At 32.0% G+C, this 18,680-nt stretch overlaps 2 protein-coding genes across 2 annotated transcripts in view; both read left to right on the top strand.

Annotated features, from left to right (window-relative positions):
- The window catches only part of LOC142354601 (ubiquitin carboxyl-terminal hydrolase MINDY-3-like), a 245,816-nt gene that overhangs the window by 53,578 nt on the left and 173,558 nt on the right, over nucleotides 1-18,680 (top strand). The gene's annotated exons all lie outside the window — the stretch shown is intronic.
- LOC142354435 (uncharacterized) overlaps nucleotides 1-18,680 on the top strand; it is a 31,566-nt gene that overhangs the window by 10,109 nt on the left and 2,777 nt on the right. The window contains exon 2 of the mRNA XM_075406729.1: nucleotides 9,917-9,983. Within this exon, the coding sequence (XP_075262844.1) occupies nucleotides 9,917-9,983 (67 nt within the window). The remainder of the gene's footprint in view (nucleotides 1-9,916; nucleotides 9,984-18,680) is intronic.

The following is an 18,680-nucleotide window of genomic DNA, read 5'->3' as shown; positions in this document are numbered from 1 at the left end:
CACAAACACCTCATTCCCCCCAACCGTTAGCACATTATATAAGTCCCTTTAACTTTCAGAGTAGTTCACAAGTCATTACTACACAACCTACAAACCCACTAGCTAATAAATCAGTAAATGAAAAATTATATACTACTGAACCCAGAAGGTCAGGTAGACAAGCAGTTGCTACAAAGTTATTTGATGATCCTATTCCATGGGACGCTTTAAAGGATAAAAAGAAATAAAAATTTTAATACACACAAAAGTCCTTACAGGACAAAATGATTTTATTATTAGCCAATCAAGTTCTAGCATTTATAAATAAAAGGAGAATAGAAACTCCAAATTCTAAAAGCCAATAAAAAATGAAAGCTTGAATAGAAAAATGGGATAAATATTCCCAAAACTATGAAAACCAATGAAATTGCACAAACTGGTTTAACAAATGGGAATATCTTCCCAGCCAAAAAAAGAGAAAGAAACCGTCACTAAAAATGGGAATATTTGAGACATATTTCTAAAAGTGAGATGAAACAGCCCATTTTCTACACTATAAATAGGGAAGCAAAAACGCCAACAATCATTCTTCCTTCTTCGTCTCTCTCTGTCAACGATTAAATGCTTATTAGGATCAACGGCAAACTAGCCAAATTGAAATCCACTTTCTTTCCTGCTAACGACTTAAGCGTTATTTACGCTACTTTCCTCTTTTCCGATTTAACCACAGAGACTTTTCTAGTGAAAGACACATCAAGTCTATTCGCTGCCTTAAAATTCAACTTCGAATTTAAAATCCCTTCAAGCATTCATACCTTCACTAACATAATTGAATATTAAGATGAATTCAGAGCAAGAAACAGTTGAGCTAACCAGCTTTCAGTTCCCCGAGCCCGATCCAGAATTGTTGGACGAAATAATTGAAGTAAGTAAATTTATAATTCTTCTTTGTTCAAACTTCTACCCTTTCAATATGAGAGTACCTGTAATTGTACCTCTAATAATTTCCACACTACTCTCAATAAATGGAGCCAACGCAGACTCCGAATTTAAAAATGCTCTAAAGAAAGTAAAAGCAGGACACTTTGATTGTTCTAAAATGGATTCTAATAAAATGTACTCATTTAACAAAATAGCCCCATGCGATATCGATACTGAGGAAATAAAAGTAAGCGAGGCAACTGCTACTATTATGCAGCGCAATTATAAGACTAAATTAGAAGCAACTATATGTAAAGCTACACACCAACGCCTAAAGTGGTATTGTGATACTTTTGACAATAGTGGTTTATCCGCTACACAAGCAGCTATTAGCTCAGATATTAAATTAACAGCCGAGCAATGTATCGAAGCTAAGAAAACAGGCTCCGCGACTATTAACACTCACAAAGTTCCATTTACAAAAAATGTAAAGAAACAAACAGTTATAAATAAGGGCAACGTTAGTGATAAATACAGTAATGAGTGCACAGAAACAGGATGGATCTACCACGATACTTACGAGACATATATGCAAGATATTAAATTACTAGTAAATTTAGAAGATGGAACGGTAAATAACCACTATTATATTCCCCTGTCTTGTAGCCTAAACAAAAATAACTGTGACAGTGGATCAACTGATCCTTATGCCTATACATGGGAAAATAGAGAAAATTGTATAATAGAAGAATTACACACAGCTCCAGTAAAAAAGATACAAATAGATAGAAAATATTATATAGTAAGAGAATATGAAAATGAACCTGAATCAACAGAAGCTGTTATTAGACGTGCGCAACCATTTAAAGGGCCACGAAATACTTTCATTTTTCAGATTTATAATAATCCACAGTCAATTTGCGACTCAAACAAAATAGTTTATCCTACTCCTTATAGCTCATTATATATACATTATGAAGGAGGATTCGATATGGGTACAGGAAAGGCAAAAAACCAATTTCAAATGTTGTAAAAAATACTTATATAAATAGCACAAGAGGCAAATTGCTTGTAAAACGAACTTCATATATAAATGGAACGCCAAATATTGATCTGCACTCAGGAATAAATTATGAAGCCCATATGGGAACGAAATTTGACTATTACGAATATACTAATATAAGAAGACTACAGCTTTTATATTTACAAATGATAAAAACCGATTGTGAGTTAGAACGTGCTATAAAGAGAACAAATTTAGTCTATTCGCATAGTAATCCACGTATGGCTGGATTCTCACTAACAAATAATCGCTCAATGTTCTTAGAGACAAATGATAATGTTGCATGGCTATATCATTGCCCACAGGATTTCTCACTCTTACAAATTATGGAGAAATGTTATAATAGAATTCCAATAATGTATCAAAATAAAAAACATTTCGTTGATCCATTTACTAGAAAGACATACACTAGCGCTGAAGAACAATCGTGTGTAGATCAACACGATAATTTATTTCAATTAGATATTGAAGATGATAATTCTTGGGTTGAATTAACACCGGGTATAACTAGAGTCAAAGGACCCTCTGTTTTTGAGCCTTATATTGCTCCACAGAGATTAACTAAATACAAATTCTAGGATAGTGATGAAATATATTTATTTACTGATCAAGAATTAAAGAAATTTTGGCGCGGAATTAAATTCAATAACGAAATGAAAGATGCTATACAAACTTTCTCTAAAGAACTTGTTGTTTCTCAAGATAATTTTAAAAGTGAGGATAGAACTTATCTTAACTATCCAATGAGAACAGTCTACTTAGACTCTTTTATTTCTCCTAATTTCTTTGATAACCGCTATATAGAAATGTTCGGTTATACACGATTTATCTTAGAGCAATGCGGAATTTATTTTGCCGCTTTTCTTTTCTTGAAATTTATTATTCAAATTGTTGTAACAATTGTAAAAGCCCTACAAATACATAAAATAACTGGAGCTTCTGTTAATTTTGGCAAAATCATCTTATTTGCCACTTATAATATTCTGTTCACTTCTATTATGACTTCTATCTTTAAAAATGAGCCAACCATTGAGAAACAGCCAGATGATGCTGAGCATTTAGTAACTGAAAGGAAAGAAACACATTTTAATTTATATCCACATATTCCGCACCCATTATATAGTGCAATTAGAAATGAGAGACATAAAAACAATGCTGCAATAGAAGAAAATGGAGATAATCCAATTTCTCCCGTCTAAAGGCAATAATGACTTTAAAAGATATATACGACTATAAATAAAAACACAAACAATTAGTTTGTTATATATATATATATATATATATATAGAAAATAAATATCTTATCCATAATACACACATAGGTTGTTTCTATTTTTAGAATTTAAGATACGAAGTTGACGACGACATGCCGGATCTAGACGACTTCATTCTCCCCGATACCTTCGAGGATTTAATGGGCCAGCAACAAGAACCACCAGAGCAACAACCAGTACAAACTACACCAGGGAAGAGTATGCAAAATATCAATACCGGGAGAGGAGAAAAAAATTGGATTAAACAGAAGTAACGATTGCTCCGACAGCTACACACTTGAAGCCCACAGCTACAATTTGCCCTATACACCCACGAATCCTTAGCATGAGTCAAAGATTAGAAAGGCAGAAATTCAACGAAGAAAGAACAAGGAATAGGCAATTCAGAGGACACCCAAATTTTGACTAGGGCCTACAATACAGAGTATTACCAGAGGGAAACATTTATAAGATTCGGTCTTATAACTCGAAATTAAAGACATATCGCCTAAAGAACATAGCACTCGACAGACAGAACTTAACAGTCCCTTACCAGTTTACAACAGCAGACCTCAACAACGAGCGAGACACATACACACTAGGATTGGAGCAAAACTTCTTACGAGAGAAGAAGAAGAACGCAAACCTGATGAATTGTATTAATTTTTTGCAAAACAAAATAAATCAACTCGAAGGAAACCAAAACTAAAAACTCTTATTCTTAATTTTGTTTTTAAACATGTTTGTAAATTTTTATATATAAATTTCTAACCTTGTATATCCAGCCAGTTACAACAAAACCTGCTAAGTCGCCGGTTGGGTGTACTGAAAATGGGAAAATGGGAACTTTTATCCCAAAAATAAAAAGGGATGTTTTATCCCACTTTTTAAATGGGAAATTAATTCCCACATTGCTGACTATATATAGGAAGCCAATTTTTATATCAATCAGTACAGCACAGTTCAGTTTCAGTTCAGTTCAGTTAATAGTTGATATTCCGTTCTTCAATCACCCAGTTTTATAGCTATCACCAAGCATTTGTTCAACAGTTGTTAACCAGTTGTTCTCGTTGAAGTTACCAGCAGTTGTTTTGTTTGTTAACTAGTTTTAACATATGATATCAATCTTGCTTAAATCCCTATTTATATTGTACCACCCCAACTGTTTTTATAATAAAATTTTAAATTCTATTCCTTTTATCTTTAGAACATCAAAGCTAAACTCTCTTTGTATACTCCCATTTAAGCGGCGAGTATAACGCAAAAACATTGAACTTGTATATATGTAATTTTTGGTTGATAAACTATGATGAATTTGGTCTAGGAGTTGGTCAGCGATGAGGAAATACATCATATCATCAGGAAGCGCCAGGGAAAAAGAACTGCAAACAATAACATTTTTTCGTCATACAAGTTCGATTAGTCTTATTTTAGATTTCTTGCTGAGTTTTCCGCAAAACAATTCTCAGTGTAAGTTCTACCTTGAATTCATATCCCTTGGCTGTAACAAAATAAAATGCAATCAATAAACAGCTATTTTTTATTCCTTTCAATTCCCACGTTTAGACTGTAACTTATTAAAAAAATTTTAAAAATCTACCTGTGACCTGTTCGAAAACAATAATTCGAAAAAGGAGACACTTTCAAAATTTTTTTTCAAGAAGTGCGTTAAAAATTGTCGTTTGATTGAAAACTACTACAAAAACTACTTCTAAACTGTTCAAACAGAAAATTTTTCAGCACATGTGGCTACGACAGTAAATAAGACATTCAAAAACTTTTCGTGAGAGTTACTGCGTACACACAAGAAAGAAAAAACATTGTTTTCGATTGGTGTTCCTCTGTCTCAAGCTTTCAAAAACAGTTGCCTTTTTCTTGAAACTGTATATTCTAATTGTCAACCGCCATTTTTTCCTATACGCTTTTCATGACCGTAAAATTAACTGTATTTATTGAATATAGTCGCTCCCGTATATCAATTACACAGTCAAAGTACAAAAATATGATTATTACACAAATTAATAATAACACTAATACATATTACATTTACATAGATGTAACTTTTCAGTCGTTAAACAATGTTGAACTTTGTCGTGGAGTTTTTCAGCGGTGAGGAAACACTTCACATTTTTACGAACCACTTGGGAAAGGGGACTCTGATTAATAACAATCTTTGGGTCATAGAAATTCGATAAGTGTTACTTTAGATTTCTTGTAGAATTTTCCGAGGAGCAAATTTGAGTGTAGGTTTTACCCTGGAATTCAAATCCTAAGGCTGAAACAAAATAGTACGGAAACAATGAACAGCTGTTTAATCCATTGCATTTCCCACGTTTAGTCCGCAACTCGATTTTCAAATTCCACGTGTGACTTGTTCAAAAAAATGATTCGAAAAAATTGACACTTTCAAAAAAATTAATTCGAAAAGTTCGTTAAAAATTGTCATTAAAATGGAAAATCTTCAAAGATCTACTTCTAAACTGTTCAAGCAGAAAATATTTTAGCACCTGTAGCTAAGTCAGTAAATGAGAAATTCGAAAAAATTTTGTTTGTTAGAGTTGCTGTGTACGCACAGGTATGAAAATAAAGTTTTTGATTGGTGTTCCACTGCATCAAGCTTTCATAAACAGCTGCTTTTTTCTGAAAAATGTAAAATCTAAATGTTAACCTCCATTAAAATTCAATGAGCTTGTCATGACTGTAAAATTAACTGTATTTATTGAATATAGTCGCTTCCGTATATCGAGTAGACAGTCAAAGTACAAAAAAGTGATTTAAAAATTTAAGATTAATCTAAGAACTGTTATCCAAACTGATATTAACACAAATACATTGAATTTACATAGCTGTAACTTTTCAGTTGCCAAACTAAGGTGAATTTGGTGTAGGAGTTTTTCAGCAGTGAGGAAACATTTGATATCTTCAGCAAGCACTTGGGAAAGGGAACCCTGATTAAGAACAATTTTTGGGCCATAGAAATTCGATAAGTCTGATTTTAGATTTGTTGCCCAGTTTTTCGAAGAGCAATTTTGAGTATAGTCTCTACCCTGGGATTTATATCATTAGACTGAACCAAAATGTAATGCAAACAATAAACAGATCTTTTTTTTCCTTGCAATTCCCACGTTTAGATATCGCTTAATAAGAAAGAGTTAAACTCTAAAATTCTACTTGTGACATGTGCAGAGAAATGATTCAAAAAAGTGACACTTTCAATAAAAATATTTCAAAAACTGCGCCAAAAATTGTCGATAATCGGAAAATTTTCAAAATCTACTTCAAAACTGTTCAAACGGGAAAATTTCATCCAACCACATGTTACTAAGTCAGTAAATTAGAAATGCGAGGATTTCTTGTTTTTGAGAGATGCCATGTACGCATAGGAATGAAAAAACAAATTTCAATTATTGTTCCACCGAATCAATTTTTCAAAAACTGCTGCTTTTTGCATGAAACCGAAGATTCCAAATTACAACTACTATTTTAATCCACTACTCTTGTCATGACCGTAAAATTGTCTCTATTTTTTGAATATAGTAGCACCCGTATATCGAGTACAAAGTCAAAGTACAAAAAATAATTTAAAATTTTAATGTCAGTTCAAAAAGTTTTAACCAAATAATTATCAACACAAATACTTTAAAATTATATATATATATATATATATATATATATATATATATTTCTGTTGACAAACTATGATGAATCTTTCCTAGGAATTGTTCAGTAACGAGGAAAAACGTCATGAATTCAGGAAGCGCTTGGTAAGGGGAATTCTGAAAAATAAAAAATTTTGCGTCAATGGAATTCGATAAGTCTTATTTTAGATTTCTTGCTCAGTTTACCAAAGAGCAGTTTTGAATATACTACCTTGCGATTCATATCATTAGACTGACACAAAATGTTATGCAGAAAATAAACAACTTTTTTGTTCCCTGTAATTCCAAAGTTTAGACCGCAACTTATTAAAAGATTTCCAGATTCTACTTGTGACTTGTTCACAAAATGATTCATAAAAATTGGCTCTTTCAGTAAAGTTAATGCGACAAGTGCGTTAAAAATTGTCAATAAATGGAAAATATTCAAAGATCTACTTCTAAGCTGTTAAAGCAGAAAACTTTAGAGCACCTGTGGCTATGTCAGTAAATAAAAAAATCAAAAATTTTTGTTTGTGAGAGTTGCTGTGTATGCACAAATATGAAAATAAAATTTTCGATTGGTGTTTCAATGCATAAAGCTTTCAAAAACAGCTGCTTTTTTCTTGAAAATGTAAGTTCAATATGTTAACCTCCATTTTAAATTGATGCGGTTGTCTTGGCCGTAAAATAACATGTATTTAATGAATATAGTCACTCCCGCATATCGAATACACAGTCAAGGTACAAAAAACGATTTAAAGGATTAAGATTAGTCCAAGAAAATTCACCTAAATTATTAATAACACAATAAAATTAAATTTACATAGCTGTACGTTTACTGTTGACAAACTATGGTGAATTTGTTCTAGGAGTTGTTCAGCGGTGAGAAAACTTCTCAATCTTCATTGCTCAGTTGGGAAATGGAAATCTGAATAAAAACATTTTTGCGTCATACAAGTTTGATTAGTCTTACTTCAGATTTAATGCCAAGTTTTCTGAAAAGCCATTTTGAGTGTAAGTTCTACCTAGAACTGATTGTTATGCACACAATTGAGCTGAAACAAATTGTTGAGCTGTTGAGCTAAACAAATTGTTGAGCTGTTGAGCTAAACAAATTGTCGAGCTGAAACAAATTGTTATGCACAAAATAAAATGCTGCGTTTATTCTTTGCAGTTCCCACATTTCGACCGCAACTTATAAAAGTTTTTAAATTTCTACTTGTGACTTCTTCAAAAAAACGATTCGAAAGAGGTGACACTTTGGAAAAACTTATTTCGAAAGGTGCGTTAAAAGTTCTCGATAAATGGAAAGTTTTCAGAGGTCTTTTTCGAAACTGTTCAAGCAGAAAACTTTTCTGACATGTGGCTAAGTCAGTGAATATGAATTTTGAAAAACTTATTTGTGAGAGTTGCTGTGCGCACACGAATTGAATACATTTTTCGATTGGTGTTTCACTGCATCAAGTTTTCAAAAACAGCCGCTTTTTTAAAAATTTCCTTCTAAATGTTAACCTCCTTTTTTATCCAATACGCTTGTCAAGACCGAGAAATAGACTGTATTTTTTGAATAGAGTTGCTCCCGCATATGAAGTACACAGTCAAAGTACAAAATAACAATTTGAAAATTTTAAGATCAGTTGAAAAAATATTCATATCTTGGGAAAGGGAACTCTTATTAATAACAATTTTGTGTCATAGCAATTCGAAAAGTCTTATTTTAGATTTATAACTCAGTTTTCCGAAGAGCAATTTTGAGTATATGCTCTACCTTGGAGCTTATATCCTTAGACTGAAAAAAAAACGTTATGCAAACAATAAACAGCTGTTTTTTATTCGTTGCAATTCCCAAGTTTAGACCTCAATTTAATAAAGAGACTTTAAATTTCTACTTGTGACTTGTTGAAACAAACTATTTGGAAAAGGTGACACTTTCAAACAAACTATTTCAAAAACTTCGCCGAAAATTGTCCACAAATGGAAAACTACTATGAAAATTACTTCGAATCTGTTAAAGCAAAAAACCTTTTTCAGCAAATGTGGCTGAAATGTGAAGAATTATTTTGTGAGAGTTGCCGTGTGCGCACAAAAATGAAAATACAGATTTCGATTGGTGTTTCAACGCATCAATCTTTCAAGAACAGCTTCTTTTTTTGAAACTAAATTTAGGCTCCATTTTTATCCAATGGGCTTGACATGGCCGTAAAATTAACGTATATCGAGTACAAAGTCAGAGAACAAAGAAAAATATTTTAAAAGTTTTAGGAACAATTCAAAAAGTTTTATCCAAATTAATAGTAACCTGAGAAGTTTTAAATTTCAGAGATGTAATTTTTGTGTTGATAAACTATGATGAATCTGGTCTAGGAGTTGTTCAGCAGTGAGGAAATACTTTATAGGTTTGGAAAGCGATTGGGAAAAAGAAATCTGAACACTATCATTATAATATCAATTTTTGCGTGACGAAAACTCAAAAACTCTATTAGTCGTAGTTTAGATTTCCTGCCGGGGTTTTTCGAAGAGCCTTTCTGAGTGTAATCTTTACCCTGGAATTTCTATCCTCAGACTGAAAGAAAAAAATTTGCAAAAAAACAGCTGTTTTATTTATTCCTCGCAATTCCCAGGTTTAGACCTCGACTTATAAGAGACTTTATAACTCTAGCAGAGTGTTCCGATAATGACTAAAAATATACGGTCCAGCACCTAGTTTAAGTCGAGGGAAGTTTTTTCACAGGGCCAGATTAATTCTTTTCACAGCAAATTAAGATCAAGTATGGTCTTTTAATAGCTCTAGCATGATCTTTTCATGAGACGAGGATTACAATTTTGTGAGATTAATAATTATTAACTTTTCTATACCTCTTTTTGTAGATTTGTAACATGTTCCACCAACACCAAACTAGCGCTGCTAAAGGCAGTCCACCTTCAAAAACAGAGAATTGTACCGAAAACATTTTGGAATTGTCTTTAAAAATCTTAAGAACTTTTGAATTCTTATGATGAATTAGTTTGCTAAAATTGAAATTAACATCAAGGGTAAAAGAAGCTTATTTTGTGTTTGAACAGGTCTACGACTGTGCTCACTGCTGACTTGCAATGAAACATTCTGCCCCTCAATAATAGGAACAGAAATGTAAGCTCACTTTCTTTTAAAATCTTTTATGTGATAATTAGTAAGATTCCTTTCATGTCAATGTTGGTTTAGTTTTAATGAAAGCATTGTTTAATTTAGAACTGAAGATTTTTCCATGTTTTGGCTCGAAAATTTATTGTAATCCGACTCTAGCGACTATCAACCAAACCTGTTTCACGGAATCTCACTTCACCAAAATTCATATATAAAACTGAAGGTAAAACTGAGATTGCGTTGTTATTGAAACATCAGGTCAAATTATTTGTATCCTATACAGAAACAAGGCGGTTCGGTAATGTGTGTTCGCACATTAAGTTCCGACCCCGCTCATCTACATTTTTCACTTAATTGTCAACAAAATATCAACATATCGTTCAACAAACTACTAAAAGATTAAAACAATCTACTCTAGAGGGCCTAAGAGACCAGTGGCTACAAAAATATGACTACCTGAAAAGACGGCAAAAAAAATCAAAGAGTTACAAATATTAATTACGACCAAAACTCCTTGTCCATTTTTTGAAAACCACTAATAACCAAATCAAAATGGCATCAGATAAAATTTATACTAAGAGGATTAACCGGTACTTTTTTGGAACAAAATATGGGACTTTTCCTCAATGCAACTTGGCAACAAGTTGACTAGAAATGAGAAAAAGGGGCAAAGTTTATTAAAACATTTCTTTTTTAAAAAAAAAGAATTATATTCGAACTGATCAGAAAGAATACGCATCAATTTAAATCGTTGAGAGAGTCTTTTAGACCTCAATAGAGAAGACAAATGAGGGCCTTTCATCATCTGGGGAATGTCATACGGCTAAAAAAAGAACGACAAATACAAGCAAAAACGAAAAATTTGCACAAAGAATTATGCACGAAAACGATGTCCCCCCAATCAATTAAATATTAAGCTGATCACTAAAAACAAAAAAAATCTTCTTTTGCATTTTTTTGCAGGTGACAACAATTTTAAATCAAATGACGCTCATTATTGTGATACTGTGAAAAGAAAACGAAAACCTACAAAAATGAGGCAAATAGACAAAAATCAAGAAAATTGGTTTTATGAAAACTGGTTGTTCCAAGAAGAAAGACCATTTGAGGAAAATACAACCTTTATGAAGAGCACACTTCAATAGATAAATGATTTGAATTATATTAAGAGATGCTTAGCTACAATTTAACAGAAATAAAATTGGCAGATCTCAAAAATCTATCACTTTTTTTATTAAAAACAAATATGTTCAAAATTCATAGCCAACAAAAGCTTTCGACTAAAGGAGTAGACAGTTTGTCTTGCAACTACTTGGAAAACTAATCGCGACTGTTATTAATGAGACCAAAAAACAAGACTATAAAATAACATTAAATACAAGCTGAACTAAAAAGTTTCACAAACAACTTTACGAAACCACAGTTTTGAAGCCATTAAAGTTATAAGATATTAACCGCGAGAATATAACATCTTCAATTGCGTCTCCTTTGATTATCGTAACGTCTTTTTGTACAACAACTATCAAAAAATGACAACAAAAAGAACCACAAAATCTGGAAAGTAACTAAACTTCACAAAACTCTGCTGAAACAACTTGTCTAAGCCCTGAAGAGATCATTTAAAACTTTAAAACGTTTAAACAACAGAAAAATTATTGTTTAATTCAAGAAAATATTTTAGGAAAAGCTCTAAACAATGAGTTAATTTGCGAAAATGACACAATAGATTAAAATACGAAGAAAAAACGCAAACCAGAACAAAAAGTGATAAGTTGAAGATTACTATTACTCTTTTTTTAGAAATTTATTCGAAAGTCAAAGTAGCCATTAGCTATCTACCGATATCAAACATTAAGTTCATTTGTTTATCTATAGTTGGACACTGAGACCTTTAATTATACAATATTTGGCATATGACAACAAAAATTAACAACAAATAAAGGGCAAAAATAAAAAACTCTACCAATTTCTGCAAGAGGACGGTGTCGCAGCCCTTTAAACCATAGGTTATGAATCCAAAAAATTGTTCAGTTTCAAATGCTGTAAAGTTTTTTTCAGTTAAATTTTTAAACAATGTGAAAATTTACAGAAGAAACAAAAACAACACCAAAAAATGGACAATTATGCACAAAAATTAGAAAATTTTGAATAAAAAAACTCGTAGTACCAAAAGCAGGAAAACCTTCTGTTAAAACAATCGGCCATAAAATTCGTTTTTATTCCTTAGGGAGGAAAGGGTGACATGTACTTCCTGAGAATAAGCAAAATGTTGTCTAAAATAAAACAAAAAATTGACAAGTTCAAAAAATCACAGAAATTTCCTTAAAAAAGTACTTTCAATAACATAAGAGACATTAGGTAACAACCGAATGAATTAAAAAGGTTAACCTGCACCTCTTGAGGAAGAAATTTAGATCCTTGAGTGGTTAAATTTAAAAATCACACTGCCAAAAGAATAGCAATTGAAGGCAAAAGACAAGAATTCAGTTAAATTTTACTAAAACTATTCCTCAAAGCCATAAAATCTCTTTGGTTCTCTGAAAACAAACTGCATCTACATTCAATCTCTAATTTATGTAAATTTTAATTGTCCTTAACGGAGCCGTGAATATAAAAAATTGTCAGTAATTAGCATTAAAAAAAACGAAAGCATATAATTTTTAAAAAATTTACCATCAAAATAAAAACCAAAAAGTCTCTGATTCTAAGAATCCATGATATTATCGAACCTCTCCCTGATTTTGTCTCGCGCCCAGCAAACCGACCAATTGTTCCAAGAGTTTGCGAATTAGACCAATTGTTGTGTGGAGTTCTTCAAATATTAAAAAAAAACAACGATGCATTTTGTATAGTTATCGAGTTAAATCTGCAAAAAACGGCAAAGTTTTAATTCCAGAAGACTGTCATACGTAGCCTAATTGCAACTAGCGCTCCTTTTGAGATTAGAAGGTCTGTGTTAAGATTTCTAGGTCACTAAGTCTGGCAAACTTTAACAAAGTGGACCAAAAAAGCATATTTTGTGCCATTTTGATGAAAAAAGTTTGAATTTTGAAAAAATTATCAAAAATTTTAGCCAAAAAAACTTCAATCAAACAATTGAGCAACGCTCTTCTATCTCTAACGGTAACAACAACAATCTGCCGTTAAAAATTTTAATTTATTTTGAATAATATTAGCAAAATTGTGCCAAATGTTAGCAAAAATTACTGAAAATGTGAAAAAAAAACAGTTGAATGTTCACAAAACTTTCAACCTCGATAACTCACTGTAAAAAACGAAAAACGAAAAAATATTTTTAATTCCGTATTCTACACTGGAAGGGCTTTTTAATGATATCACTCACAATTCTCTACGATGAATATACCGATCAGCCAAAATTGACTGAACAAAAAAAACCCAGTTGAGTATATAGTTCCTCCCTCCCCACTAAAGTGGGGGTCGGAACAACTAGATTTTTTTCTCAAAACAATAAAACAATTACACCTGTGGAAGATGGGGGGTTTCAAAGCTATTTACCTTGAGAAACATTGCACACTATGCAATAAAATCAAACCCCGGGTCGAGAAAAAATCGGAAAACTATGTAAGAAAAGCGGTTAAAAGTTGGTTTGCGGCGAAATGCTCTGAATACGGTTAAATTATGTAAGTTCACCGCTAGAATAAGCGGTAAACTTACAAAAATTCATCACATGTCACCTCTTACTACAAGTTTCCGTCCTTGCAAAGATGCAAACCTCTCATCTCCTGCATGCCAGCCACTTCTTCTTCCACTGCGCCACTTCTTTCTAAAATCTAGCATACTTCTTTTGAACTTAAATCAAATTCACTCTCCTTTATGTAAATCATACGCGTTGAACTTTTGTAAGATAAGCGGTGAAATTACAAATTTTAGCTGTGAAATGTGGTTAATGCGGTGAAATTGTGTAAGTTTACCGCTTACACTAGTGGTGAAATTACATAAATTCACCGCTTAGAAAAAGTTTTAAAAAAGATGTATGATCATTCGTTGGTCAATTTTCCGTTCGTCTTTTAATAAATGTATCTTAACTTCGTTGAACAAAAGACAATTCGAAGCGTTTTCTAAGCGGTGAATTTATGTTATGTCACCACTAATTTAAGCGGTGAATTTGTGTAATTTCATCGAATTCACTGCTTATCTTACATAATATGAACAATTTTGTTCAAAGCGGTGATTTTATGTAATTTCACCGCTAAATTCAGCGGTGAAGATATGTAATTTCACTGCTTGCAGCCGATAAAGGTTTTTTCACCGCATTCACCGCCTGATTTATGTAATTTCACCGCATTCACCGCTTACAAAATTTTCCTCATTCACCTCTTATCTTACATAATTTGGCGTTGAATCGTGCTGACACCTCGACCCGGGACCGTTGTTCATCTAGTTTTCGAAAAATCACAATGTTAATTTCGTAGAAACAGAGAAAAAAGTCATGCTCGTTCGGCTAACCCCAACAAATGGTAGCTATGACCGAAAAGTCAAGGAAAATTTTTTTTCTATCAAAGTAAGCGGGAAAAAATTTTACAATAAAGGAGAAGGAGCAATTTCTGATAGTCTAAATTTTGTTTGTTTCCATTTGGGCAGGGATCGATCAAATTTTCGATAAAGAAAATTAGCACATTACCGTATGATAGAAGTCGATCTTTAGTCACCCGGGTTAAACGTTCTCGGTAGTCATGCAAAACACATATATATGCTTCTACGTTACAAATTTTCTCAATTTGAACTTGCAAAGCTTAGTATGAAATATATGAGCTTTTTAAGGCTAGTAGAAAGAATATTTGTTCCGACCCCTGTAGAGGAACTAGGGGGGGGGGGGGGGGGGGGGGAGGAACTATATACTCAAATGGGTTTTTTCTGTTCAGACAATTTTGGCCGATCGATATTTTCATCGTAGAGAGTTGAGACTGGTATCATTATAAAGCTTTTCCAGCGTAGAATATGGAATCTAAAAAATTTTTTTGATATTCTTTTTTACAGGGAGTTATCGAGGTTTAATCATTTGAGAAAATAGAGTGAATTTCGTAGATTTTAATCATATTTTCCGGAATTTTTTACTAAAATATTGCTCCTTTTGCTAAACTTTATTATTTTTTTATGAAATGTATTGCTGATTTTAATTTTATAGACAAAAAACACATTGTCTGTTTTTTTTACTTTTTGTCAAAAATTCGGGCTAATTATTTCAAAATTAACACTTTTTCATCAAAAACGGCACGAAAAAAATTTTCTTTGGTCCGCTTTGATTAAGTTTGCAGGAAGTACACAACCAACCACCACTACCACAATCTTTTTAGACTCAAGAGGGGGCTACTTCGACTTCATCTTCCGTTGCGAGTGCTCCGTAATTAAAACTTTGCCGTTTTTTGCTAACTTTGCCTGTTGATTATTAAAAACGCATCATTTATTTTTGAATTTTTATCTAACAAAATATCTATATCTCTAACACACGAAAAATTAAGTATTCTTAATAGATGAACAGCATTAGCAGAGCTAGTTTTGGATCAACCCTGGACTGTTACAATCCAAAAACAATTCCGATTGTAATCAGCCGGTCTTTTCTATAAAAAAAAATTCGATATTTTTTGTTTATTTTTTAAATAACAGAACATTTCATTTCAAAGCTCACTAGTGATATGTCCAATTCGCTTACTAATTAGCTCCAAATTTTTTTAATCTAGTTTATTACTGGTCGTTATGACTTTTAAAAAATAATTAATTTCTAAATAAATAATGGCTTATTGAAAATTGCCTCTACTTTTCTCTGAATTTGGCCAACTTGCAGCTTATTGTCAGCAAAGAAAGAATGATTTTTTTTCTACTGAATTCAAATGCAATCTTTATTCCGGTTTTAAACTTTAAGTTTTGGTTTTTTGGATTTGATTCTATTAGATGTCACTTTTTTCATTTTCGGGCATTTGCCCATTTTCACGTTTTCTAGTTTTGTCACATTATCGCATTATTGACTGTTCATATATCACATTATTGGCTTCCAAAATAAAGCACAATCGATAATAATAAATCCTTAAGGGTATAGAATCAGCTTTTAACGGCTCCGACAATACTTTCTCAAAGAATTTAAATGAGATTTTAATTTTTGTCTTTAACTGTCGTTGTTACTTTGTCTTTTAGTCGTATGAAATGTCCTGTACAATGATCCGCTTCCATTGGCCCTTCATGAAAAAACAGATGGTCCAATTTTCTGATATTAGTAGATAGCTGATGGCTTTAATGACTTTGAAAACATTTGTTTTCCAAAACAAAAAAAAACACACTTTTTAACTTCGCTAATTTGTTCCTATTATAGTCTGTTTATTACCTAGTTTCGCTAATTGCTGGCCAAATATGACATAATGATTGTCATGTGAAGGTGTTAAATAAATTGGTGTCACAAAATCTAATGTTTTTAAGGAATTCTTTATGACTTCACTGGCTTCGACACAGGTTTTTCATAAAAAAACTAAAATAATTTTTAATTTTTGTCAAATTTTACGTTTATTTTGATGACGTAAGATATATTCTGGATAGGTGCATGTCTAAACTTATCTAACTGTTTCAATTAATGGTTTTCATGTCTTTGGAAATAATTTTTTTCGAATGAAATGTTTTATTTAAATTTGCCTTTTACTTTTTTGTCTAGTTGTTACCTCTTTTTAGTAATGAGAAGTCACATAATACATTACCGGTGTTCGAAGAAGGTGCAATTGATTATATTTTGAGGGGTAAAGCATGGCCTCCGGATTCGAAAGGAATTTCTGGCGAAATTTAGCTGATTTTTTTGTTGTCTATTTGTTGTTCTTTTCGTAACCGCATAAAAATTGATTATCGACAGTTCTTAATTCCCATCTTTAAAAACACTGGTAATCAAAAACCTAGGGGATATTTTAGTTGATTTCTATTGGTTTTTATTACTTTGAAATTAATTGTTTTTAAAAAAATAGGCGAATTTTACTATTTCTGTTTTTTATTGTCTAATTGTTACCAAGCCTTATTATAGACTGGTTCCATATCTTTTCTGGTGCATTAAAAGTTATTGTTTTAGTTTCAGTTTTATCTGACACTATTTGACTTTGTTATTAAGTTTTGTTTTTTAAAACGGACATAAATTTTTGATGTAAATAATGTTTGTTGTTGTAGTTTGATTTTGCTGTTCGTATTGACTCGCTTTCTTAATATTGGCCTATTCATGAATCTAATGCATCAGTTATTACTCCCCTGAGTTAATTGCTTTGGAGGCTATCTTTTTGTTCATATACCATTTTTTTGAAAAATACTTGATTTTTTGGTGTTTTCTATCTGTTCCTCATTTGGTAGACAATTATGCCAAAATTGCGGATGAGCGGGCTCGTAACCTTATGTGCAATCGCACATTACCGAGCCTCCTTGTTGATATTTTATTATTAAATGCACCATATATGATAGTTGCTTAAGATCCAAAACTTGTTCTATTTAACATATTTTCTCTATAGTTGCTGATGCAATGGCATCAACAAAGTAGCTTCCCTGACAGGCGGTTTTCCTCCTGACAGGCAGAGCAATAAAAGATAATTTTTTATTGCTCTGCTGTAAAATAAAATGGTTTGGTCTTTAACCTTTGTTTTTGTCCATTGGGTGATACCGGTACACAGTTATGTCACGCCTCAAACCGAAGAAGGACGCATTGATGTCCTTGGGATTGATCTAATGTAAAACAAACTAAACACAAGCTTTTCTCAATTTATTATTTTTTAAAAAAATTGCCATTTTTCTAAGACAAACATTTCTGAACAGCTGAACAGAATATAAGGCAGTTTTGTGCATATAAATTGTCGACATGTGACATATAACGAGAGATTTGAAAATTTTGTATTTGCTAGTTGAGCCGAGACAATTATTTTTATGGTCGTTTCATGTTTAATTAGATCCATTTTCGAGTGGATGTAAAGATCTTAGTGAATTTGCAAAGATTCCATAAAACCGTATATGACTTAAACGATATCCAAAAATTCTATTTGAATTAGTTTGATTACTGAGATTATGAAGTTCAAACCGGTTACTTTAAAAGTGGACGTGAGTAAAATTGAGATAGCTTACAGGGGCATTCTAAAATACTGAAACGCCAATGCCGAAAGAACAACTTAAATCAAGAACCTTTACAAATTTGAAAGTGTTCTCTCAGATGAAATGTTAAGATAAACACCAAAGATGGATGTGTACAAAAAACACAAAGTTTCAAGCAGTATCTGCTTCAAAATGAATTTCGACACAATTTGCGCTTTACCGATAACTGTGGTGAATATATAAAAGGAGATATTGGAAACTTTGAGCCTAAAATATTAAAATACTTAGAGTTATGTGATTCATCCAGAGAGTCATTTAAGATATCTAATATTTATTGATCGATGCGAGTCAATTATTCTCACAATCAAATCAAGCATTTTCATAACTAAAAAACAGTAAAAATTTACCTGGTGCTTCCCATTTCTTTACATTTCATTAAAAAAAATAAAGCAGAAACAAAAAGTCTCGATCAGCAATTTCTATAGCATATTTTCTTAATGCCTAATCTTAATTTGATCAGAGATAGGAACAAGGGAAATTTGTGAGGCAACAATCAGACTGAAAATCTATAAGACATTTTGAGACATAAAAAATTTAACGAGCAATACGCAGAGATAATTTCAGCAAGATAGATGGAGATTAAGC

Source organism: Convolutriloba macropyga, chromosome 15, assembly GCF_964194025.1.
Source record: "Convolutriloba macropyga chromosome 15, txConMacr16.3, whole genome shotgun sequence".
Classification (NCBI taxonomy): domain Eukaryota; kingdom Metazoa; phylum Xenacoelomorpha; order Acoela; family Convolutidae; genus Convolutriloba; species Convolutriloba macropyga.
This window is presented reverse-complemented; position numbering and strand designations above follow the sequence as displayed.